Source organism: Eptesicus fuscus, chromosome 6, assembly GCF_027574615.1.
Source record: "Eptesicus fuscus isolate TK198812 chromosome 6, DD_ASM_mEF_20220401, whole genome shotgun sequence".
NCBI classification, from domain to species: Eukaryota; Metazoa; Chordata; class Mammalia; order Chiroptera; family Vespertilionidae; genus Eptesicus; species Eptesicus fuscus.
The window spans coordinates 105,959,028-105,983,597 of NC_072478.1; the positions used below are offsets into that span (position 1 = coordinate 105,959,028).

The 24,570-nt window shown below is 62.9% G+C and overlaps 1 protein-coding gene across 1 annotated transcript; it reads left to right on the top strand.

Moving 5' to 3' along the window:
• The first annotated feature begins 5,445 nt into the window (after window positions 1-5,445).
• Window positions 5,446-15,631, top strand: ZNF316 (zinc finger protein 316). The gene is made up of 6 exons (XM_054718176.1): window positions 5,446-5,552; window positions 9,005-9,387; window positions 9,730-9,845; window positions 10,637-10,763; window positions 11,214-11,327; window positions 13,260-15,631. The coding sequence occupies exons 2-6, from the start codon at window positions 9,033-9,035 to the stop codon at window positions 15,566-15,568; spliced, it is 3,021 nt and encodes a 1,006-aa protein (XP_054574151.1). The 5' UTR covers window positions 5,446-5,552; window positions 9,005-9,032; the 3' UTR covers window positions 15,569-15,631.
• Window positions 15,632-24,570: the final 8,939 nt, after the last annotated feature.

The following is a 24,570-nucleotide window of genomic DNA, read 5'->3' on the forward strand; positions in this document are numbered from 1 at the left end:
GTTGTGGTGACACCTGGTCTGTGTGTCAGCCTTCCTGTGGCTCGCCAGCCGGGACTCAGGGACGGGACGGGGGAGGCACGAGGCCTCGGGTGCGTGTGCGACTCGGGTCCAGGACTCTGTCGGAGGCGCCTCCCTCTGCCCCCACCACCTGGGGGTGAGCACTGCCTGGCGGGGCTGGCCTGCTGCTGGGCAGAGCTCACCCCCTGTGGCTCTCAGATGTCTCCTCCTACAGGAAACCCTCCTGGGCTCCTCCTGGGCTCTCAATCGGGTGGGTGCTGGCAAGGAGCCTGGCACAGAGGGGTGGTGCCTGGTGCCCAGTCCCCATGTGCCCAGCATGGGGAGCGGGCAGGGCGCTGTCAGGAGGAGACCCACCAGCAGGCAGGACAGTGGTGAGAGCACTGTATTCCCGACCCGGAGCCATCGGGGAGAGACCGCAGGATAGAAGCGGACCCGGTTCTGGATCCGGCAAGGCCAGGTGGGGGTTTACGCCGAGGAGCAGGGTGTGGGGGGGGAGCTGGTGGGTGGAGAATTCCTAAGGCGGGAGAAGCACAGCAGTCGGGGTTCTGGTGGAACAGACCTGGCGGGATTCTTGCTGGAGGCAGGCCGGGGGAGCAGTCACCCATCTGGGGGACGCCGGGGTGAGCACCGTGGTCAAGTATGAAAGGCGATCAGATATCCGGGCGGGGATTCTGGCCGGACTGACTTGACAGGATTTTTGCTAAAACTGGGTGATGGGAAGACAGACACGGGAGCCCAAAAGTGGGGGCCTCATTGCGATGCGGCTCAGACTAAAAGTTTGGTCAGGAATCTGTCACGTGCCCGGGAGTGTTCACCAGGTCGTCATCACCTGAAGAACCCCGTTGGTTGGCGGCGTGGAGACTAATAAATCCTACAAAGCTTAAAAAAAAAAAAGAATCTGCCCCCCCCCCCCACACACACACACACACACACACACTCTGCCTGCCGTCCAGACCTGCTTGCTTCTCTCTGCTTCATTGCAGGGGCCTGGACTTGACCCTCGTCTCTGTTTGCTGGACACTCCTGTCATCTCTGCCTGCACCTCCTTTCTGCCCTCTGGCACCCCAGCCTGGCTCTCCCTGCCCCAGGTGGCCTCGCTCCCAGCCTGCCCTGCATGCCAGGCAGGAAGCTAGGACAGACTCCAGGCCTGGGCAGGTCTGGGCCCTGCGAGGGGGGTGGGCAGGAGGCCCTCTCTCTGGAAGGGTGCTGAGCAACACCCTTCACAATGGGTCAAGGTTCACAGAACCAGGGTTGATCAGGTTCCCCCAAACAGTTCCCATGCCCACAGCTTCCCCCGGTCACCTTGTGTTACAGACTGAATGTCTCTGTCTCTCTCAAATGTGCTTGTTGAAATCCTGACCCTCAATGTGACGGCATCAGGAGGCGGGGCCTGTGGAAGGTCATTAAGCCACGAGGGTGGAGCCCTCCTGGATGGGATTAGCGCCCTCACAAGAGCACCTCGTCCTTTCCACCACGGAGGGACGCCGCGAGGTCCAGCTGCGAACCGGGACGTGGTCCTCCCCAGACACCCAGCCTGCCTGCACCTTGGCCTGGGGCTTCCCGGACTCCAGAGCCGCGAGCGAGACATGTTTGCTGTTCCAGCCGCCCGTCTACGGTACCTGTGTCACAGCAGCCTGAACGGCGACACTTGGTACCATGTCTCTTTCCAGCTGGGCCACCTCGGCAGCCTTTGGACAGCTCCCTGCCGTTCCCCTGGACCCGGCGTCTGGGGAACCACGACCCGCCGCCCTGCCTGATGCCTTCGGTGGCTGATTGTGGACAAGGGGTCCCCGCCGAGGTGTGAGGCTCCGCCATGGGCAGGCCTGGCCCCTCAGACTTGCCCCCAACACCCCTCCTCCAGGCTCCCGCCCAGGCCAGGCTGCCCCGCCCCTCTGCGTGCCAGGCTCCCGCTCTCTCAGGCTCGGCTGCAATGCCACTCACCTCTGCTTCCCTCAGCCCCTGCCCATGGCTCTCAGTGTGTACCCCACTGCCCCCCCCAGCCCAGCTGTCGCCTTGCAGCCTCGAAGGAGGAGCTGGAGCTGAGGCTGCCCCCCCCCCCCCCCCCCCCCGCCAGCCTCCCCTGCCCCCCGAGGGAAGAGAGCTGCTGACTAACAGGTCAGACGCTGGCGGGGCCAAGCGGCAGCGTCCAGTGTGGGTCTGTTCTTGTTCTTGCTGCTTCCTTCTCTCTTGGGGCACACAGGCCCCCGGCAGGCCCTGCCCCGGGGTTACACTGCCAGCCACCTCTCTCTGCTCTCCTTTCCTGAGCAGCTGGGTGGAGGGCGGACCCGCCCGATCCAGGCCCGCTTGCCCTCCCTCTGCTCGGACTTCATCTTGGCAGAGGCCTCAGTGGGCCTGGGCCCCTTCCGCTACGCTCCTGTCTTCGGCTCATCAGCTGCCCCCCGAGGAGGCAGGCACTTGGCAGGACAGGCACATCCAGCCCCAGCCCGTTGTGTCAGAGTGGCACCAGCCCGGCCGGCGTGGCTCAGTGGTTGAGCGTCGACCTATGAACCATGAGGTCACAGTTCAATTCCCGGTCAGGGCACATGCCCGGGTTGCAGTCTCCATTCCTAGTGTGTGGAGAGCAGGGGCAGCCGCTCCATGGTTCTCTGTCATCACTGATGTTTCTCTCTCTCCCTCTCCCTTCCTCTCTGAAATCAATAAAAACATATTTTTTAAAATGGCATCAGATCCTTTCCCGATTCCCAATGATCCAAAACACAGGAACGCCCTTGCTTTCATTTATACTTGTATCGAGGGGCTCTCGTCACGGCCAGCACGACGGTCAGGTCACTGAGTTCTGACGGACCCCGGGGGGCCGACCTGCGTCTCCTGGGGGTGGGCTTGGCGCCGTGGCTGAGTCTGGACTCCTGTGTTCGGTCGCCTGGGCTGTCCTGGGAATGCGCTGAGCCCTGCAGGCCTTCTCCATTTTGCTCTGGCCGGTCCCCACCGTGCTGACCTCCCTCCCCCCACTGCCCTGGGACATGCCCCCCCATCCCCTTTCCTGCCTCAATCCACAGCCCCCTGCCCCCAGCGGGTTCTCCCAGCCTCGGCACGTGACTCTCAGGGCCTAGCGGGTCACGGGGCCCAGCTGCGGGGAGTGGACCTGGATGTAGGGTAGCTAACGAGAGCGGTGTGAGACGCACCTGGACCAGGAGGCTCTGGGGCAGGGAAGGATGTCAGCCCGGGAGCTGCAGGCGTGGAGATGGGCCACTGCGGGGCTGGGACGGGAAAGGACACCCCAGCCCTGTCCTCCGCATCCCATCCCACCAGCGGGGCCCTTAGCTGAACCCACTCACAATGTGGAGGGGGGATGCCCCAGGGCCCCAGAGTCAGGCAAAGAACCAACGGCGGGGTGGGGGGCAGATAAAACAAAAGCTAACATCTCCACTCCTGCCCCAGAGCCCTCCACCCTGTCAGGCAGAGACCTGGGTCACCCCGCATCTCCTCGGACCTCCTCTTGGCCTGTCCCCCCTGATACCCAACCCAAGACCAGGTTCCAAGGCGGTGAAGTCTGCCGGCCGCTCCCCACTCCACAGGCCGCCTCTGGGAGGTCCCTCAGCCGGCAGCCCCTCTCCAGAGGCCCTGCTCCCCCTTCCTCTTCCTGAGGGGCCCCTCCCCACGGCCCAGGAGCCTCGCCTTCCTCCTGCCTGGGACAGGCAGAGTCCCCACAGCTTGGCCAGCCAGGACACTGAGCGAGGCAGCCACACGAAGGACTCCCAGTCCACCAGCGTCCCTCCCCGCCCCACGGGTGACGCCAGGAGCCAGGTGGGCTCGGGGAGAACAGGGGGCAAGGCCGCCCTCTGCTCCGTGGGAATGAGGCCCGAGCCAGCCTCCATGATGGGAGCCTTCGTGTCTGTTTATTTTAGCCTCAAAAAATGAAATTCCCCCCTCGCGACCCCACCTGACTCGGTCCCTTTCAGGCCCGCCTCCCCCAGACCGGCATGGGATGCTGGGTGCGGGCTGGAGACCCAGGGCCAGCAGGGTGCCACCCGGAAGGGCCCCCAGGCCCCGCCACGGCTGTCACTCCGCAGGCCTCGGACCGGTGCCCTGCACCTGGGGGTGCTGTGTTGGCAGAGCTTAGGATTTTTCAATCATTTCCTAAGAGACCCTCCATTTTTAAGTGTTAGTTATTAGTTTTAAAACATTTTATTTATTTATTTATTATTATATTTTTATTGATATTTTACAGAGAGGAAGAGAGAGGGACAGAGAGTTAGGACCGGAATCGAATCTAAGACCCTTCAGTCCCCAGGCTGGCGCTCTATCCACTGAGCCACACCAGCCCGGCAGTTTTAAAACATTTTAAAAGCACCGGGAGCCAATCGTTGTGAGGAGTGAGACTGGGTGGGAGGGCAGGCTGGTGCTCTGGGTTCGGGAAGTCGAGGCTTTGTGGGGGGCTGCACCCCTCGCAGGGAGCGGTGGAGCCCTCGGTGGGCTGAGGCTCTGGAAGGAGCCTGCCCTGAGCAGAGCGCCCCACGCCGGGCCGCCACCGAAACAGGAGGCCGCGTGGGAGGGGGGCCCACGCCGCTCCCCGGGGCGCTGTGGCCGCGCTGACGGAGGCCCTCCTCTGTGGGTGCCAGAGCCCCCACCAGCCCGCAGCTGCCTCCGGGGGTGAGACCGGTTCTGGGGAGGCTGCGGGTGGCCAGCGGAGTCCACCTGCCTCCCCGCACCCCGGCGCCCAGGGCCACGCGTCGCTCAGAGAACCCGCCCTCCCCGGGGTGCTGATCAGGCCCCTCCACCCGAGGCCCTTCTTGCATTTGTCCGGCTGCCGGCCCCGCAGTGACATTCCTCCTCCCTGGAGGGCACCCCCACCCGGCCCCCCAGTGACCCTCCTCCTCCCTGCAGGGCACACCACCCCCCCACCCCCCGCCCGAATGCACCGTCCTTGGCCCCGGAGGCCCCGGTGAGCTGTGGGCGCCCGTCCACCCGCTCCAGTCGCCATGGCATCACCAGCGAGGGACGCCCCGCCCACGGCCACGGCCAGGCTGCGGGCCCGCGGGCAGGGGGACCCCTCCACCGGCACGGTCCTGGGGGCGGGGTGCCCGGCCTGGGTGCCCGGAGCGGGCGGGCCTGGCATTCACAGGGCGCCCAGGTCCGGGCTGGAGGGGGTTGGGGAGGGGTGCGCTCTGAGCTGCGGGGTCCGGCAGGGTAGGGTCCCCAGGGATGGGCCGTGGCCTCGGGTCCGGGGTCACAGGACAGGGGGGCTCCGAGGTCTGCAGCGGGGCTGGGCCTCGAGGTGGGGTGCAGAGCCTGCAGGGTCCGCGCGGGCGCGGGTGCTCGCGAGCTCCCGGCGGGTCCCGGGCTGAGCGCCTCGCCCCTCGGGGCGCTTCCTCCCGCTCCACACACGCCCCCTCCGGGAGCCGCGCTCCACCCCGCGTGACCGGAAGTTCCCCCCCGTGGGCGCGGGCGGGGCGGGGCCGACGGCGGCACTTCCGGTGCCCACGCGCCGCCGCCGCGCAGCTCCCGGGCCGTCACTTTGTGTAGCGCGGGCGGGCCCGGCCCGGGTGGCGGCGGCTCGGCGCCCGGCGCGCGCGGTGAGTGGGTGGCGGGGCGGCGGCGCGGCAGGTGCGGCGTGGGCCGGGCGTGGGGCCGGGCGGGGCCGGGCGGCGGCGGGGAGGCCGTGGCGCTGGGGCCCCGGGACCTGGGCCTGCGCCTGGCGGGCGGAGGGCGCGCTGGGGGGGGTTTGGGGGGCCGCGCCCACGCCGCTGGGACCTGCGCGCCCCCCCCCTCGGGCCTGCGCGATGGGGCGGCTCCGACCCCAGGGCCTGTCGGGAGGGCAGCGCGGAGGGGGCGGGCTGGGGGGACACGCGACTCCTGGGGGGTGATCTCCGCCGTCGGGGGGCGGGGGGGGGCTGGGCTGTGGCCACCCCGGGACACACCCATCCGGGAGGGGCTGTCACCGCCTTGGCCTCGGTGGGAGGACCAGACCCCTGAGCCCCCGGGAGGATGGGGGCTTGGCTGACCCGGGAGCTGCTTGGAGCCCTGGCCTGCACATGGAGGCCCCGGTGCCGGAGTGGGGTGCGGTGGGCTGCCCCTGTGGCCGCGGAGGTGGGAGAGGGGCTGGCCTGGGGGACCCGAGGGGCGGGCAGGAGGCTCAGGCCCCGGTTGTGGGGAGACCTTGGCAGTTGTTTGTTTCAACAAGTGTGGGCAGGTCGGGGGCGTGGCCTGCGTGGTGAGGGAGCCGGATGGTCCGTGGATACACCTGCACCCCCAAACCCAGGAGAGCAGGGCACCCCCATCCGCGGCCAGGCCGTGAGCACCTGGTCGTGGGGAGGGAAGGCTTCCCTGGAGGAGAGAGAACCGGGGAGGCGCCCAGAGGGCGGGACGGGCACCCCCACTCCTCCCCTCCTCCTCTGCGTCTCTGTCCACTTCTGGGGAGCATTTCTAACGGTTTCGGACTTGGCCCCTCCTCTCTGTCCTGGGTCCTCCCTGCTCCCCGCGGAGGGCACTTTGTCACCCAGTTCTGATAGTTTGCAGCGCCGTGTCCTGGGGTGCAGGGCTCCCGCGGGAGCAAGGCCCCGGGGTGACGGGTTTGTGTTGACGCTGCTGCTCCCCGACCCCCTGTGGGTGCCCCTGGGGTTGGATGAGGGGAGTAAGCAGAGGAGGCGGGGGCGCAGGTCTGCGGAGCGCCCAGCACACGCCGGGCCTTCGGTACCGAGGTCCGTTTTCCGGGACCGTCCGTCCTGGATTCTGGGTCGGGCACGGGGGGGTGTCAGGCTGGGTGTCTGGCTGTGCGGGCCGGTCCCACCTGCAGGGTGACTGCCGACCTCCCTGCTGCCGGGTCTCTCCCTTCTCTGGTCGCTTGGGAGGAGGGGCTTCGGGCTGAACCTCTGGAGCCAGACTCTCCGGTGCCGCTGGGGGGCCCTCGCCAGCGGCCGTCTGTTCTGGAAGGGACAGTGCGGCCAAAATACGGCGTTTTTCCAGTTTCACTCCACCACGTTGTGAGGCCTCAGGGTCCTGTCTTCAGTAAACATGTGCGCGCTCTGTGCGTCCGGCCCGGGCGTTCAGCGGTGAGCAGAGGGGACGCTGCCCTCTTAGAGCTGACCGGCCCGAGACCGGCAGTGAGCAGACAGTGCCACACGTGAGGAAAAGCAGGGGTGCCGTGTGAGGAAAAGCGGGGTGCCGTGTGAGGAAAAGCAGGGGTGCCGTGTGAGGAAAAGCAGGGGTGCCGTGTGTGGAAAAGCAGGGGTGCCGTGTGAGGAAAAGCCGGGGTGCCGTGTGAGGAAAAGCAGGGGTGCCGTGTGAGGAAAAGCGGGGGTGCCGTGTGTGGAAAAGCAGGGGTGCCGTGTGAGGAAAAGCGGGGGTGCTGTGTGGAAAAGCAGGGGTGCCGTGTGAGGAAAAGCAGGGGTGCCGTGTGAGGAAAAGCAGGGGTGCCGTGTGAGGAAAAGCGGGGTGCCGTGTGAGGAAAAGCAGGGGTGCCGTGTGAGGAAAAGCAGGGGTGCCGTGTGAGGAAAAGCAGGGGTGCCGTGTGTGGAAAAGCAGGGGTGCCGTGTGAGGAAAAGCGGGGTGCCGTGTGAGGAAAAGCAGGGGTGCCGTGTGAGGAAAAGCAGGGGTGCCGTGTGTGGAAAAGCAGGGGTGCCGTGTGAGGAAAAGCAGGGGTGCCGTGTGAGGAAAAGCAGGGGTGCCGTGTGTGGAAAAGCAGGGGTGCCGTGTGAGGAAAAGCAGGGGTGCCGTGTGTGGAAAAGCAGGGGTGCCGTGTGAGGAAAAGCAGGGGTGCCGTGTGTGGAAAAGCAGGGGTGCCGTGTGAGGAAAAGCGGGGGTGCCGTGTGTGGAAAAGCAGGGGTGCTGTGTGTGGGAAACTGGGTGCCGCGGGCAAGGCCAGGGCACCATGTGGGATGGGCCCGGGGGCTGCCTCCGGCGCCTGAGCCAGGAAGAGGGGTCGGGAGTCCCAGAGAGGGGCTGGCGGGCGCCCAGGTGCTGAGGCCGGAGGAGCGTGGGGTCCGCTATCCCAGAGCCTGGAGCTCTCTTGAGTGTGAGTCCCTGGATACCCGCCCGGCTGAGGCTGAGGCTGAGGCTGAGGCTGAGGCTGAGCTGAGGCTGGGCTGAGGCTGGGCTGAGGCTGAGGCTGAGGCTGAGGCTGAGGCTGAGGCTGGGCTGAGGCTGAGGCTGAGGCTGAGGCTGAGGCTGAGGCTGAGGCTGAGGCTGAGGCTGAGGCTGAGGCTGAGGCTGAGGCTGAGGCTGAGGCTGAGGCTGAGGCTGAGGCTGGGCTGAGGCTGAGGCTGAGGCTGGGCTGAGGCTGAGGCTGGGCTGAGGCTGAGGCTGAGGCTGGGCTGAGGCTGAGGCTGAGGCTGGGCTGAGGCTGAGGCTGAGGCTGAGGCTGAGGCTGAGGCTGAGGCTGGGCTGAGGCTGAGGCTGAGGCTGAGCTGAGGCTGGGCTGAGGCTGAGGATGAGGATGAGGATGAGGATGAGCTGAGGCTGAGGCTGGGCTGAGGCTGAGGCTGAGGCTGAGGCTGTGGGAGTCAGCGCTGGGCGCGGCCAGGCAGAAGGCAGCTCTGTCGGGCTTGGCATCTTGGCATGGAGTCCGGCTCCGCCTGAATGTGCAGCCTGAGGTCTGGGTGAGAAAAGCCTCCTCCGCGCCGGAGGCGGGTGGCCGTTGGAAACGCGCGGGCATTCTCACGCCCCGGGCGCTGGGCAGGGAGGTGGCTGCGGTGGCTCCGCACACGCTCCTCTTTCAGGCACCTCCACACCAGCGGGCTGCGGAGCGGAGGCCGCTCTGGGAGAGGCTGGAGGCTGGGCCTCCTGGGTGTGGTTCTCCACCTGTGACCTTGGGCTCAGTGATGGTGAAGCTAGAATGGGGTTGCAGCCGGCGGGGAGAGCGTGAGGGCGGGACAGGTGGGCCTGGTGCTAGTGAGCCGGCCTGGGCTCTGGGAGGAGCTGCGTGGAGCCCGCCGGTCTCTTGCCCTCGCTGTGCTGTGCGGTGGGGGCAACCGCGCCTGCCTCCCTCCCAGGGCGCTGGGGCGGCTCCTCACCGCCGTCTGTGTTTCAGGCCGAGCTGAGGCTCCCCCCCCCAGAAGATGGCAGCCCTGCACACGGCCCCGGGCTCCCCGGCTGCCCAGCCGGAGCGGGCGGAGGACGGGTCGGAGTGCAATCCTGAGCAGGAGGAAGAGGAGGAAGAAGAGAGGGGGGAAGAGGCGGAGGAGACAGAGGAGGAGGAGATGGAGGTGGAGGAAGAGGAAGGCCAGGACGTGGTGGAGGAGGAGGAGGCCACCGGGTTGCGGGCAGGGCAAGGAGGGCCCGTGGAGCAGGTGGAGGTGGAGTTGCAGGAGGACCAGGACGAGGAGGAGGTGGTGGCAGAGTGGAGTCCGGCGATGGGGACCCAGGCGCACCTGAGCCGTGGCGGTGCCAAGTCCCCAGTTCTTCAGGAAAAGGGTAAGAGAAGGGAGCTGGCCCTTGGGAGGGAAGGAGGGTGGGAAGGAAGGAGGGGGGGAGGGAGGGTGGGAGGGAAGGAAGGAAGGTGGAAGGGAAGGAGGGTGGGAGGGAAAGAGGATGGGAGGGAGGGAGGGAGGGAGGGTGGGAGGGTGGGCAGTCCGGCAGAGCTCTTTGGCCCTTTAGGCTGGAGCCAGAGCTGCAGCTGCAGCTGGGATGTCAGGGCCCAGGCTTTGAAATGGGGTGCAGCCAGGAGCTCCTGCCCCTCTTGCTGGATGGGCAGAGGTGGCCAGGCCGGCGAGGCCCCTGCTAAAGGCAGGCCCCCTAGCAGACTTCTCCCCCCAGCTCTGCAGGCCTCCGGGGTTCCAGCCGTGCTTAGGGAGGAGGACCTGGAGGAAGAGGAGGAGGAGGAGGAGGAAGAGGAGGACGAGGAGGGGGATTTCCTGACAGCTGGGTCTCAGGTGAGCTGCCCTCTCCGGAGCTCAGTAACCAGGCAGGGTTTCCTCGGGGGCTGGCCCGGCCGCCTGGAGACGCCTGTGGCAGGGGCACTGTGGCCTCCGGCCGAGCCCAGGCTGAGCTGGGACGTGGCTGCAGACAGTGCCAGGCATCCTGAGCCCCACGGGATGCGGTTCCACTCCCTTGGGCCGACCCTTCCCGGGCCTTTGGAATGTCCTGGTCGTGCCGCCCGCCGCCCACTCACCTGCGCTGTGCAGCTCCTCAGAGGCCTGGCTCTCCCGGGTCAGGCCGTGCCCCTTCCCCGGAGTGCCCGTCACTGGTCCGGGCTCCGATTCCCTGCTGAGCCCGTGAGATCAGGCTCCTGTGCCCACACTCGGTTCCGCTGGCCACTGGTCCCCCCGGGTGCGGGCCCTCGCGGTGCTGACGTGACCACTGGCTTGAGCCAAACGGTGAAGTGGGAGGGGACGAGGCGGCCACACCGCACAGCGTGAGGGCTTGGCTTTGTGGTCCCCTGACCTCTGAATCCTGGCTCTGCCCCGTGCGAGCTGGGTGTTCACCTCTGTGAGCCCGGGCCCTCATCTCTGCATGGGAATGGGGTCCCTGCCTCGAAGGGCCACGGCCCGGCCAGGAAGCCGGTGCTGTCAGGCTCTGGAGGCCTGCGGGTGAGGGGCTTGGGCCCTGTCCCCTGGGCTCCCTGTCTCGGCACGGTCATCCTGTTGCGGTCATCTTCCATCTCCCCTGGGCCCTGCCCTTCCCCTGGGCAGTGTGGAGCCGTGACCGGCGCTCTGTTCCCCAGGGGCTGGTGACCTTCGAGGACGTGGCTGTGTACTTCTCCCTGGAGGAGTGGGAGAGGCTGGCTGCTGCGCAGCGGGACCTCTACAAGGAAGTCATGCAGGAGAACTATGGCACCCTGGTGTCCCTGGGTAAGCAGGGCCTCTGTCCCCGGGAGGCAGCCCGGTGCGAGGGCTGCCAGGGGCTTAGCTGTCTGGAGTCGCGAGGTCTTGGAGAAGGGGGTGCTGGTGCCAGCCTACCGCCCAGGGGAGCCCCACGGACAACCGTGCTTCTGGGTGGGTGGGTGGGGTCATGGGGGCCCCAGTATTGCCCAGCAGTGCCACGAGCCAGGTGGACATGTTCTGGAGATGAGGAGTGGGCATCCCGCAGGGGTGTGGCGGGGCTTGAGAGGAGAGCCGGGGTATCGGGCAAGGCTGGAGAGAGGGGAATGTGGGATTCTCCAGAGGGGGGCAGGGAGGTGGGCGGGTGGTCTAGGAGGATGGAGAAGAGGAGAGAGGACCTGAGGACTGGAGGTGACAGTGCTGTGTGGCGTGAGGGCGGCCTGCAGGCACAGCCACAGCCTCTGTTGTTCTCCACGCCAGGGTACCCCATCCCCAAGCCGGATCTGATCTTCCGGCTAGAACAAGGAGAGGAACCTTGGGTCCCAGACAGCCCCCGTCCCGAGGAGGGAGACATTGTCACTGGCGTGTATACAGGTGAGCGTGAGACAGAGCCTTGTGGGGTTTCGGCCAACACCAGGGAGCTTTGCCCAGCGTTGGCCTTCTCCTTGGCCTGGCGCTGGTGGTCGGAGCAGGGGGGTGGGCTGTGCAGAGACAGGTGGCCACCACGGGCTACCCTGCCTTCATGGGCTGGCTGCTCTTGGTCTCTGTCTGTGGAGAGCCGAGGGCTAGGAGGTCCCTAGAGAACGTAGTTTCCTTTTAGGAGGCTTTACAAGTGACCCTTGTCCTGGCCGTGGAGTGTCTGGGTATTTTTTGTTTTGTTTTGTTTTGTTGGTAAACGAGGGCCAGTTGTTAAGTGCCCGGCTCAGAGGGGCTACAGGTGCAGAGTGGACTGTGGGTCCTGGCACTGCCCGAGCCGGTCCTCTGTCTTCTCCATCCATTTGGCATCTCTGAACAATGGGCTCCTCTGAGCCTTCCCGCCTCGCCCCGGAGGCCCCAGGGACGGCCTCTGGCCGGGCGGGCAGCCTGGGCCTCAGGAGAGACTGGGGAGAGATTCTTACAGGAAGCTCAGCGGGCAGATGTCTCTGGGGACCTGGAACCTGGCCCTGGCCCCGGCCCCCCTCTGTCTGAGCCTCACTTTACTCGTCTGGAGAAGAAAGAGTGTGAACTCCATCTGTAGTTTCCAGCCTGAGGATGTCGGACTGTGGGTTCTGTGCGGTGTCTCACCGGGGCCCGAGTCCTCAGTGTTTCAGAAGGTTCGGGGGAGGCCGTGCACAGGAGGGGTACTGGGCTCTGGGCTGGAGTGACGCCAGTGAGGGTCACTGATGTCTCATGCCAATCACCTGCCTGGATAGACTCATAGGCGTGTTTTAAAGTAAAAAATACAGAAAAGCACCGACAGTGCTCTGCCTACACGTGTGTTCTTATGCCCAGACCAGCCGGTGAGACAGCCGCCCGTGCGGAAACTGACCGCGGCGGGCTCGGCCAGCCTCGCGGCCCACTGGTTGCAGGTGGGCTTTCTGCCCAGGAGTCCATTCCTGGGACCCGCCTGGGATCTTTCCCGGACTTCAGCCAGACACATTGCTGCTGCCTCCAGAATGAGACTGGGAGAGTGGGATTGTCCCAGAGGGTCTTAGAGGGACGTGTGTCCTGTGTACAGGCAAATCTCAGAAGAGCCGCCTGGAGGTGAAGGGGTCACAGGATCTATTTGTGCCCCATTCTCCATGGTTCTAGGAGGGTCCTGGGGTGTAGCCACGATGTGCCCGTGAACCTGGCTTGGGGCCTGGGATACTCCCCCACCCCTCACCCCCAGCCCCACCCATCCGCAGAGTCAGGTGTAGGATCCAAGCATAGTGTTAAATGCAGGGGTCACTCTGCAGGGTGAGTTAACGGCAGCCTGTCTGCTAAACTGCCCCTTTCCCCCGCCCCCTTAATTTCTGTGCAGCCGACCCCGTTGAGGACTGCTGGGTCTGGGCAGGACCGACGCTGATGCTCTAGCCCAGCACTTGGTGTGTCTAGATGTAGCCTTGCAGAACACACACTTATTCCTCTTGACAAGTTGGGGCACATCTAAGGTCTGGGTTCTGGCCAGACTCTCCCACCAGGTGGCTACAGCAGGGTGCACGCCCAGCGGACACGCGTGAAGTGTACAGAGAGCAGGTGCTCTGCATCGCCGGGGGCGGGGCTTGCTCCACAAATACCAGTTCCCTCCAATGCGGCCGGCCTACCAGCACTCCCAGTTGTAAACCAGGAAGCCCACACACCTGGCCCCAGGTCTATGGCTGAGGGGAGAGGTCGGCCTGGGGCAGAGGCGGGGGGGAGAGACAGAATAGCAGGAACTTGGGACTCCTTGCCCTTCTGTGACGGGAAGCGGCTTGCAGCTCAGTCTCCACTAAGGTGGGTCCCGCAGGAGCCCGCAGGGCCCTGTCCGGCTCCCCGAGCTCTCCTGCCTTCCCCTGTTGCCCGCAGGAGCCTGGTTCTGGACCGACGACCTGGATGACCACGAGGAGGAGGACGACGAGGACTTCCTGGCAGAGGTGGCCGAGGAGGAGAGCGAGCCCCCCGGGCTGTGGTCGGCGGCCTATGGTGTGGGGGACGTGCCCGGGACGTGGGGCCCTGATGACTCGGATTCGGGGCAGACTCCGGAGGGCTGGGGGCTCGACCCCAGGGGCCTCGGGGCCCTGGCCGAGGGGTCGGAGGTGAAGCCCTTCCTGCCAGGCCAGGAGCCCGGCGTGAGCCTGCTGGCGCCCTGGGCGTTCCCGGCCGACGTGGCTGACCAGGCGGGGCGGCCCGAGACCACGTGCGACGTGTGCGGCAAGGTGTTCCCGCACCGGTCCCGCCTGGCCAAGCACCAGCGCTACCACGCGGCGGTCAAGCCCTTCGGCTGCGACGAGTGCGGCAAGGGCTTCGTGTACCGCTCGCACCTGGCCATCCACCAGCGCACGCACACGGGCGAGAAGCCCTTCCCGTGCCCGGACTGCGGCAAGCGCTTCGTCTACAAGTCGCACCTGGTCACGCACCGGCGCATCCACACGGGCGAGCGGCCCTACCGCTGCGCCTTCTGCGGGGCGGGCTTCGGGCGCCGCTCCTACCTGGTCACGCACCAGCGCACGCACACGGGCGAGCGGCCCTACCCGTGCCCGCACTGCGGCCGCAGCTTCAGCCAGAGCTCGGCGCTGGCGCGGCACCAGGCGGTGCACACGGCCGACCGGCCGCACTGCTGCCCCGACTGCGGCCAGGCCTTCCGCCTCCGCGCGGACTTCCAGCGCCACCGGCGCGGCGGCGGCTGCTCCGAGCCCGGCGGCGACGGCCCTCGGCGGGAGCCCTGCGACACGGTGTTGGCCGCGGGGCCAGAGGAGGCCGAGGCGGGGCCCGAGGGACCCGACGCCGGGGAGGCGGAGGCCCAGGCCGAGGCCGAGGCGAGAGAGGAGGCGGCGGCTGCACCGGAGGCGCCCGCCCCCCAGAGCAAGGAGGACCCCAAGCCGGACCGGCGCTTCCCGGAGCTGGGCAACGGCCTGGGCGAGGGCGCAGGCTCCTCGCACCCGCTCGGCTTCCCCTTTCCCGTTCATCCCAAGTCTTGGCTCCATCCCGACGGCTTCCCCGTGCTGGGCCTCCCGGACTTCAGGGAGCGGCTGCCGGCCGAGGGGCGCCCCCTGTCCGGACCCCTGGGGGCCCGGCTCTCCCTGGTGGAGGGCGCCGGGCTGGCCAGCGACCCTTTCCGCGCGGGCAGCGGGCCCGGGGGCGGCGGCGCAGGGCTGCGCGCGTTCGGGCCGGGCGTGGGGGGGCTGCTGGCCGAGCCGGCCCCCGCCGCGCTGCCCGAGGAGGAGAGCCCGTGGATCTGCTCCGACTGCGGCAAGACGTTCGGGCGCCGCGCCGCCCTGGCCAAGCACCAGCGCTACCACGCGGGCGAGCGGCCGCACCGCTGCGCCGACTGCGGCAAGAGCTTCGTGTACGGCTCGCACCTGGCGCGCCACCGGCGCACGCACACCGGCGAGCGGCCCTTCCCCTGCCCCGAGTGCGGCGCCCGCTTCGCCCGCGGCTCGCACCTGGCGGCGCACGTGCGTGGCCACACCGGCGAGAAGCCCTTCGTGTGCGGCGTGTGCGGCGCGGGCTTCAGCCGGCGGGCACACCTGACGGCGCACGGGCGCGCGCACACGGGGGAGCGGCCCTACGCGTGCGGGGAGTGCGGCCGCCGCTTCGGGCAGAGCGCGGCGCTGACGCGGCACCAGTGGGCGCACGCGGAGGAGAAGCCGCACCGCTGCCCGGACTGCGGCAAGGGCTTCGGCCACAGCTCGGACTTCAAGCGGCACCGGCGCACGCACACGGGCGAGAAGCCCTTCCGCTGCTCCGACTGCGGCCGCGGCTTCGCGCAGCGCTCCAACCTGGCCAAGCACCGGCGCGGCCACACGGGCGAGCGGCCCTTCCCGTGCCCCGAGTGCGGCAAGCGCTTCTCGCAGCGCTCCGTGCTGGTCACGCACCAGCGCACGCACACGGGCGAGCGGCCCTACGCCTGCGCCAACTGCGGCCGCCGCTTCTCGCAGAGCTCGCACCTGCTCACCCACATGAAGACGCACCGCAACGCGGGGGGCGCGCCCGGCCCCGCCGCCGCCCCCGCGCCCAAGGCCGAGGCGCCCGCCAAGGGGCCGCCGGGCGCCGGCGCGGGCCCCCCCGGGGAGCGGGGCAGCACCCTGCTGGAGTTCGCGGGCGGGACCAGCTTCAGCTCCGAGCCCGCGCCGTTCGTGGGGCCCTCGGGCGCCTACCGGGAGGGCGTCCTCTGAGGCCGAAGGGGGCGCAGCCGGCGAGGCCCCCAGCCCTCCCGGCGGCCCCTCCCGCTGGCTCTCCGGCTGAGGGCCCAGTGCTGGTGCGGTGCCTTCCTCCGCCCGGCCTCAGCCCTCCCTCCTGCCCGCCAGCCCGGCATGTGGGGCGGCCACCCCACAGGGCGGCACCATCCCTGGTGGGTGCCCGGAAGCCGGGATGGGGATGCCAGGCCTGCTATTTATTTCACTCGGGATCTGACTCCGAACAGGTGGCTGAGGCGTCTGGAACCGGGTCTTACAGCGAGAGGGGAAGCCCTTTGCGGGGGGGCGGGGGGAGGCCAAGCAGGCTGCTCCGTGGTTTGCGGACGTCCCCCGCCCTCAGTGAGAGGCTTAGGGCTCCTAGTCACTCAAGTACCCCCGGGAGTTGAAGGCCTGCGTTTCCCCAGGACCCGTTCCTCCCTCCCGGGCGGAGCTGCAGCGGGACAGCTTTGGCCAGAAACCTATCTGTGGCCCCGGGGCGGGCAGGCCCAGGGAGTTTACAGCCTTATTCTCGGGGTCACCCACTCTCCTCGCCTCACTTGAGCACCGAGGGGCCAGGTGCTAGTCGCCCGTCGCTTCACTGTCCGCCTCCCTGAGGGGGCGCACTCAGAGATCCGGGCCTTGGCCCCAGCCTCACCCCCTCCGACTGCCATCTCTCCTGGGGTCAGCCCGGCGCTCACCTGGATTCAATAGCCAGTGTGACGTGACTGAGGTCGGTGCCGAGATCATTCCTCATCCACAACCAGGGCCAAGACACCTGCAGGTCCCTTTCCCTCCGCTTCTCTCCTTGTTCCACCGAGAAGCGGACAGTTTCTGCTCAGATTCCCTCACCGAGCGCCAGTCTGCACAGCGGTGGCCGCCTCCGGGGGCGTGGGCACAAACCCTGGGCTGAACAGCAAACCAAGCACCCAACTATGCAAGGCCCACACCTGGCCCGCACCCCACCTCCAGCTGGGCCCTTGGGACCCACTGGGCAGCTGGTGAGGCACAGCTCATGTGAGACCCCTCCCATCCTGAGTGGGACCAGAAAACAGATTTTGTCACAACTGCATTCCCTTTTAGACCTAGTTCCTTCTGTTTTAGTGTAGACGTGGCCTTGGAGCCTGGAGCCAGCAGCCGAGCTGCGGGGGCTGGAGTAGGAGGCCCAGTAGTCAGTGGGTGGGGAGAGGGCCTGGGTGGCGGTGGCATGAATTAGCCGGGATGGGGATGGGGTGGGTGGGGTGGTTAGGAGGGCAGGGGTCCTGGTCCCCGGCCTCTCCTCTCCCCGTGGGACAGGGGCCTCAGGGCAAGGGCACCTTGGGCTGGCCCCACGTGGCTGGGGTCTGGCTCTGTGCTGTTCCTCCTGGCGCGGCCCTCGAATGGGTGCCCCTCCTGGCCCCGGCTGCTTCTGCCCTGCTCCGGGCCATGGGCAGGAGGACCAAGCTTTAATAAAGACGAGAAACAAGCTTTCTGACTGAATTCCGTGTCGTTGCCGCTCCTGGCTGCCCTTGGGGAGGCTCTGCGAGGCCTCGGGCCCATCTGGTTTCCGCAGACATTTTCTAGGAGTTTTTCTTTTAGGGAACCAGGATTGGTCCGTGAGGAGTCAGCCCCGGGTGAACTTTGACCCTGCTGTCTGTCCACCACGTGTTGCTGGGAGTCCGCACACTGCCACAGAGTCCTGTAATACACCCAGCTACACGGGGACAGTGTTGCGTTTGGGTGGTTTGGGCCAGCCTTCCCATGGTCCCTCCTGGTGGTCCAGAAACGTGCCTGAGCCACAGACCCCTCCTCAGAGGCCCCAGCGCCATCCAGGGTCACCTGCTCTGCCTCCCCCAGGGCCCTAAACACTTACCTTTGAACTGACTTATTGACTTCGCAGCACATGTTCCCCAGACCAGATCTGACCCTCCCATCCTCCCCCCAGGGATTTGAAAATATGAGCTGTAGAGTAAACTCTGTTTTCAAATGTGATTTGGGGGCATCAGATTTAATGAAAAAGACCTAGTCCAAAAGGACAACCTTGAGGATCTTAACGTCTATTCAGAAAGATAAAGTGTTCCCTGCTGGGGCTTACCACTGGCCGGCCAGTTTTTTGTTTTTATCTTAATCGGGGGGCGGGGGGGGAGAGGGGGCTTCAATCTTGATGGTCATCGACAAAAAGGCAGCCTTCCTGGCTGGGAGAGGACTTCCGAGTTTCTGGAGTCCTGATTCATTCCGAACGTGTCCGTGAGCCTCTCCCATCGCTGCCCAGGAGGGACGGATGCCCGTGAGACGTGACCCATGAGAGGTGGCACTTGGAGAGTTAGAGCCCAGAGCACCCCTCTCGCCTCCACCTACACTCGTTACTTTCCTGTTCTCACCGCTCACGGTTCCCCAACCTCCTCCCTTTCTCCTGACCCGTCCACGTCCTCTCCTCCCACGTTTCCTCTGTCCCATCTTCCCTTCCTTTAATTGGCTATATATGGAATAACGTATTTTGAAATTTTTGGTTATATTTATTAAATAAAGCTTTATGATCCTTGTTCATTATTTTTTTTGCCTGTTTACAAAACGCACACTATAGTAGTTGTAAGAATTCCAACAGCACAAAAATGTGGTAAACACACTTTTCATGTTCTAAAGAGTCATACCACAAACAGCCACCAGGGGCCGCGGCTTCCGCAGGCGCGAGGGTGCACGCTGGGCCCATGTCCATGGAAATGCTTTAAAACTAGGAACGTACTTGACATATTTCCTTGCAACGTGATTTTATCACGTGATGTATACATGATGACATTCTTTCCTGCCTCACTCATTTTAACTGAGAGTCACAGGCACTTCATTCCATGCACGTATCACAACGATGTCACTATTCTGTCACTGGGGACTTGGTAGTTTCCAGCGTCTCACTGTTATGAACAATGCTGCAATGTGGATTCTCTCTCTCTCTCTGTGTGAATCCTCACCCGAGGATATTTTTCCATTGATTTTTAGGGAGAGTGGGAGAGAGGGGTAGGCAGAGAGAAACATGGATGTGAGAGAAACACATCGATTAGTTGCCTCCTGCAGGAGCCCCGACCAGGGCCTGAGCCGGGGAGGAGCCTGTAACCAAGAAACGTGCCCTTGACGGGAATCAAACCCTGGACCCTTTGGTCCTCAGGCCTACGTTCTATCCACTGATTCTTGCACAGATAGCTTTGTGCAGTCATACAGATTTTTAATATAACCGCTCATGTTCCTGGGTCAAAGGGCATGCATATTTAAGTTTTTGGCTATAACCACATTGAAAGGCCAACTCCAGTCCAATAGCATATGCTCAGTGAGGAAGTGGTTTTGGTCCGTGGCCTCACCAGCACAGGACATCAACAACTGTTTTCATCCTGTTCATTTCACAGAGAGGCAAATGGCTTGCATTTCTCTATTTTTTAAAATATATTTTTATTGATTTCAGAGAGGAAGGGAGAGGGAGAGAGAAACAATGATGAGAATCATTGATCGGCTGCCTCCTGCACGCCCCTTACTGGGGATCGAGCTGGAAACCCAAGCATGTGCCCTGACAGGGAATCAAACCATGACCTCCTCCTGGTCGATGCTCAACCACTGAACCACGCAGGCTGGGCAGATTTATGTACTTTTAAAGGCATTCCTAGGAAATTGGGATCACCAAGCAGATTCTTTTTCCTTTTTTAACATTGAGGTGAAATTTACGTTACATAAAAATAGCCATTTTGCCCATTTGTCCCAGGCCTGTTCTCTGGCTCCTCCTGATCCTTTTTTCTTTATGGTAGCCCAGCCAGTGTGGCTGGGTGGTTGAACTTCCACCTATGAGCCAGGAGGTTGGGCACAGTGCCTGGGTTGCGGGCTCCAGGGCTCCACCCCCAGTAGGGGGCGTGCAGGAGGCAGCCAATGTATTGCATCTTAAATTTTGCCCCTCCTTTATTTCTTTACTAGAGGCCCGGTGCACGAAATTCATTCACGGGGCCATGTATCCCTCGGCCCAGCCTGCACCCTCTCCAATCTGGGACATCCCTCTCACAATCCAGGACTGCTGGCTCCCAACCGCTAGCCTGCCTGCCTGATTGCCCCTAACCACTTCTGCCTGCCAGCCTGATCTCCCCCTAACCACTCCCCTGCTGGCCCGATTACCCCTAACTGCCCTCCCCTGCAGGCCTGGTTCCCCCCAACTGCCCTCCCTTTCAGGCCTGGTTCCTCCCAACTTCCCTCCCCTGCTGGCCTGATTGCCCACAACTGCCCTCCCCTGCGGGCCATCTTGTGGCGGCCATCTTTGACCACACGGGGGCGGCCATCTTGTGCATTGGAGCGATGGTCAATTTGCATATTACCTCTTTATTAGATAGGGTCATTCCTGCTGTAAAAAATTGCATGGCTGTGCGCACTTGATTCCATTCTCATCTGTGTGACCCAGCCTCTCCTTTGCTCGGGGGCGTGAGGGAGGCCCTCATCCCAGGGCCAGAGTCCGCTGAGGGGTGACGTTGGGGAGGAGCGAGGTGAAGGGAGGTGCGGAGAAGTGTGTGTGTGGGGGGGGGTCCCGAGGGCTCCCGCGCAGGCCCCGCCCCGCGTGTGGGCGGAGCCTCCCGCGAGACCTGCGCTGCGTGGGGCTCTGTGCGCAGGCGCGCGTGGCTCCTGGGCGGCCATCCCGGCGGGCTCCCGCCTACCTGGCGCGGGCGCGTGGGGCCGGCGCGGGGCCTGGCCGTGGGGCGTTGGAGGCTGCGGGGCCGTGCCCACACCGGGTAGGGGTGCCGCGCTCGGGGAGAGGCTGCGCTTGTCGCGGGGTCTCCGTCCTCCAGGCCGCCGAGGACGAGGGAGCAGAGGTGAGCCCGGCTGTGCGCCCTGCGTGACGCCGCGTCCGGAGCCGGCGCTGCCTTCCGCGCGGCACTCGCGGTGGCGCCCGAGCGACGGCCGCAGTCCCCACCTCACGGATGAGCGCGCCGCGGGCGGGCGGCGGCCCCAGGCCGGAGGCTCCCGGGAGGTTCCCGAGCGCCCCGGACGGCTCTGCAGCGCTGCCCGCCGTTAGGGAAACCGGCCCCGGCTCTGTCCGGGGGGCGCGCACCCACCGTGCCCCCTGCCTTCGTCCCAGCTCCTGCCGGGCGCGGGGGGGGGGGGGGGAGCGCCGCCGGAGGGTTCCGGGCCCCGACGGAGGTTCCGGCTAAAGCGAGTTTGTCCTCCAGGCTCCCTGGGACCAGGCAGCGCCACTGGGGCCTGAAGGAGGGGGCTGCCGGGCCAACGCGCACCGCGAAGAAACCCTCCTCTCCGGCCTCTGACCCGGGTCCCGGCAGAGCGGCAGCGGCGGCGGCGGGAAACCCAGAGAAGGGCCCGGGCTGGATCGCCCCCGGCCCAGAAGCTGCGCGCCCCCCCGCAGAGAGAAGGGGCCGGGGCTGGTGGTCGCCAGGGAGGGGCTGGCGGGAAATCGCACCGCAGAGTCCGGGTGCTGGAGGGTCCCGCGGTTGGGGAGCTCTTGCCTTCAACTCCCACCCGCAAATGGCGCCTCCTCCCCCTTCCTTCTCCGCCAATTCTGTCCAGCAGCTGCGCAGCTCCCGCACCACGTCCAGCCTGCACGTCAGCACCTGGGGTTGTGCTGCTCTGGCTCTCATCCTACGGGGCCAAGAGCAGTTCAGGGAGGGTGTGCAGGTTACCGATTGTGTGTCATTTGACCGAAGGCAAGAAGAATATAAAAGGAGAAACGACTCGTCTGGGATCCATAAGAAGCGGACGGGAGAAGTCAGAGCTCCCGATTCCTGCCTTGGTGCTGTCCACACAATCACATGGAAACCAATTTCCCCCTAAAAGGCCCTTTTGAGAAACATCCCCTCAAATGAGAAGAAACAGGATGTTTTTTGGGGGGAGGGACTCTTCTCTTTTCCTTTTTATTGAATTTATTGGGGTGGCGCTGGTTAACAAAATTATACAGGTTTCAGGGGGAAGAAACGGTTGTGTTTTGTTGTTAAAGACCCGTGTTTGAGCACCTACCCCCTTTCCAGAGCTTTATGGGGATTCTCGGGTATACAAAATAGGCCTTGTAGGTCCTCCCGCTCCCAAATATCAGTTTTAATTAGGGCATCGTAGTTCGTCTTTTGAGATGCCATTATCTGCCTTGATACTTGTTTTAAATGTTTCTGTGTTAGTGAGAGGGAGACGGATAATTAAAGGAATAGTGAACATTGCTGGTTTAAGGCGTCACAAAGGGACGGATGTTACCTTCCTCTCCTCCAAGGTTGAAGGTTCCCAGCTGGTGTGTAGAGGTTTTTAGGAGGACAGTGGAGGTGCTGCAGGGCCGGCCAGCTCTCATTCTGTTCCTCTTTCCTCCCCTTCCAGTTTCCACATCCTTCCAAGAACAACAAAAAATGAGCAGGTTTGCCTTCCTGGTTTCCACATCCTTCCAAGAACAACAAAAAATGAGCAAATCCCAGGTGAGTTCTTTTCTTTATCCCTTATTTTCCAGTGGATTTCATAGTTTTTGTATATATTATTGTGTTCATATGTTAAGATGGAAAAGTGGAATTCGATTAAAAGCCTATTTCCAGGTAAATGAAGAGTGAATAGCTCTGGTCTATGTAGGTCATGTGGTCCTAAAGCCACCAAATTACTTAAAAGTATTTTCTGCCATGCTGTGGGTTGCATTTTACTGTGTTGATGGTGTCTTTTTTAGAAAAGATATATTTTCATTGATTTCACAGAGGAAGAGGGAAAGATAGAAACATCAGTGATCAGAGAGAATCATTGATTGGCTGCCTCCTGCAGCCCCACACTGGGGATTGAGCCCACAACCTGGGCATGCTCTCCAACCGGGAATCGAACCCTGACCTCCTGGTTCATAGGTCGATGCTCAACTGTCTCAGGAAGGCACCACGGAGGGCGAGAATGTGTACAGTGTAGAAAACTATTCCAATACACGTTTTCTTCACCTGCCCAACAGCATCCGGCTGCCAGTACCTCCCCTGCAGGAGCCACGTCATTCTTCCCGCAGAGCTGGCTCCCATTCAGGCTAGTCCTGTGGCCCATGACCTGCTCTTACCTCAGTGGCATCAGAGCTGGGCTATGGAAACAAGTCAGCAGCCTGTGCTAGTTCCTCGATTTGGCAGAAACTGTAAGACTTTAGATTCAAGGAGAGGAAAGCAGTTTATTTGTGATGTAGATATCGCTGTGATGAGAAGAAAAAAGCAGTAGGATTAAAGAATGCATGTCCTTGCTGTTTACTGGAGGGTTTCTGTAAAGCTGGCCATCGTCTGCACGCAGGGGGCCTGGCACACGCCTCCTCCGGGGAGCTTGTGTGGAGGGCCCAGCCAGGCACTGTGAGCTCCAATAGAGGGTGACTGTTGTCTCAGGTAGAACGTGGCCCGTTTGGACCTATTTGAGAGGCCATGGGCGCAACCATGGAACCAGTGCTTCACTAACCCTAGGACGATTAAAAAAATGGGAGCATCTCACCTCCGCGTGCCAGGAAGGGGTGGCCTCTTGCTCAGCCCTTGAGAATCCCTCAGGCTCCTCATCTGCTCACACCACTCATTACGAGGTCTCTGTTCACAAAGCACTCACGTTGTCTGGACTGTTTTCGGTTCTTACTGACTGACCCAGCCCACGTGTGTTTCTTTCGCTAACTCTGGCCCGTGGATCTCCCACGACGGCCTGAATGGTCCAGACCTTTTCAAATGTCCCATTCCATCAAATCTGAGACAAACCATTACTTCAAGTACCTCTTAGGACAGTAATGGCGAACCTATGACACGCGTGTCAGCACTGACACGCGTAGCCATTTCTGATGACACGCGGCCGCTGAGGCAGCCACATGCCGAGGATGAAACATTTGCTGCTCCTGAGGATGAAACATTTGCGAAATAATGTTTTTTTCCTCAAAGTGACACACTACCCGAGTTATGCTCAGTTTTTTGGCGAAGTTTGACACACCAAGCTCAAAAGGTTGCCCATCATTGTCTTAGGAAGTACTTAAAGGAAGAGGAGAAACAGGGCCAGTTAAACCAGAACATGCTAACTTCAGAGATATAACCACATGACAACACAGACATTTGGGAAACTGAACAGTTACATTTCTGGATTACTGAAGAGGCCATGTAGGACCACTTACACGTGCAGCTGCCCTCCTATGTGTAGGGCTCCGTCAGAGGAAAAGAATGTGGTAAGCCATGTAAACTTTTCACATATTTTACTCAAAATGCATACCGTGTACTGAAGCTATAATGATGACACGAGTGTGGAAAACCTTGGTAGATAACATTTCAACAAATATACTGAAGGGGTGGCCTCTTGAACTGAATACATGGTTCTTATACAGAACTAACTCCACAGCCTACCAGACCTTTGAGTCCTGTTATGTGGCACAGGCACAATCACCTAGAAGGACACAGAGGGAAAGTGCTGAGCAACAGAACAGGTGCCACGAGTGGTGGAAATAATGGAAAAATGTGGCCATTCATCTCAGTGGTGAGGAATAAGTTATTCAAATAACACAGACATCAGGCTAACCACTGGAAACAAAAGGAGGTTCTTAACTTACACCATATGTTGTCAACTAACAGTGCAGCAGCAATCTATGAATGATATGAATGAACCTAAACAAACTTTATGTCATGCATTATAAAAAGGAAGATTATATCAGGTTCCAAAGGTCCTTAAGTCAGTGATGTAACGATTCATGGAAATGGATACACTTAATGGTTTCTAATGCTCAACCTACTTACATCAAAATTTACAGGAAATAAGATAAATCTCTTTATCAACACCTCAAAATAAATGAATTACCTAAAGTCCACTTCTCAGTTGTGTAACTCCTACAAAAGTGTCACTTTGTATCTTCAGTTATCAATGAAAGAGCAACCCAAATCCACTGGCTGGAAAAGATATTGAGTCTTTCACAGAACAGTCCTGAGGCGAAGTGGCTCCATGGATGGCTGGTCCAGTGGCTCAGCATCCCCTTCTGGGCCCCAGTTCTTCGTCTTTCTTCTCTGCCACACTTTAGTTACACGTCATTGTTGAGACATAACCAAGTATCA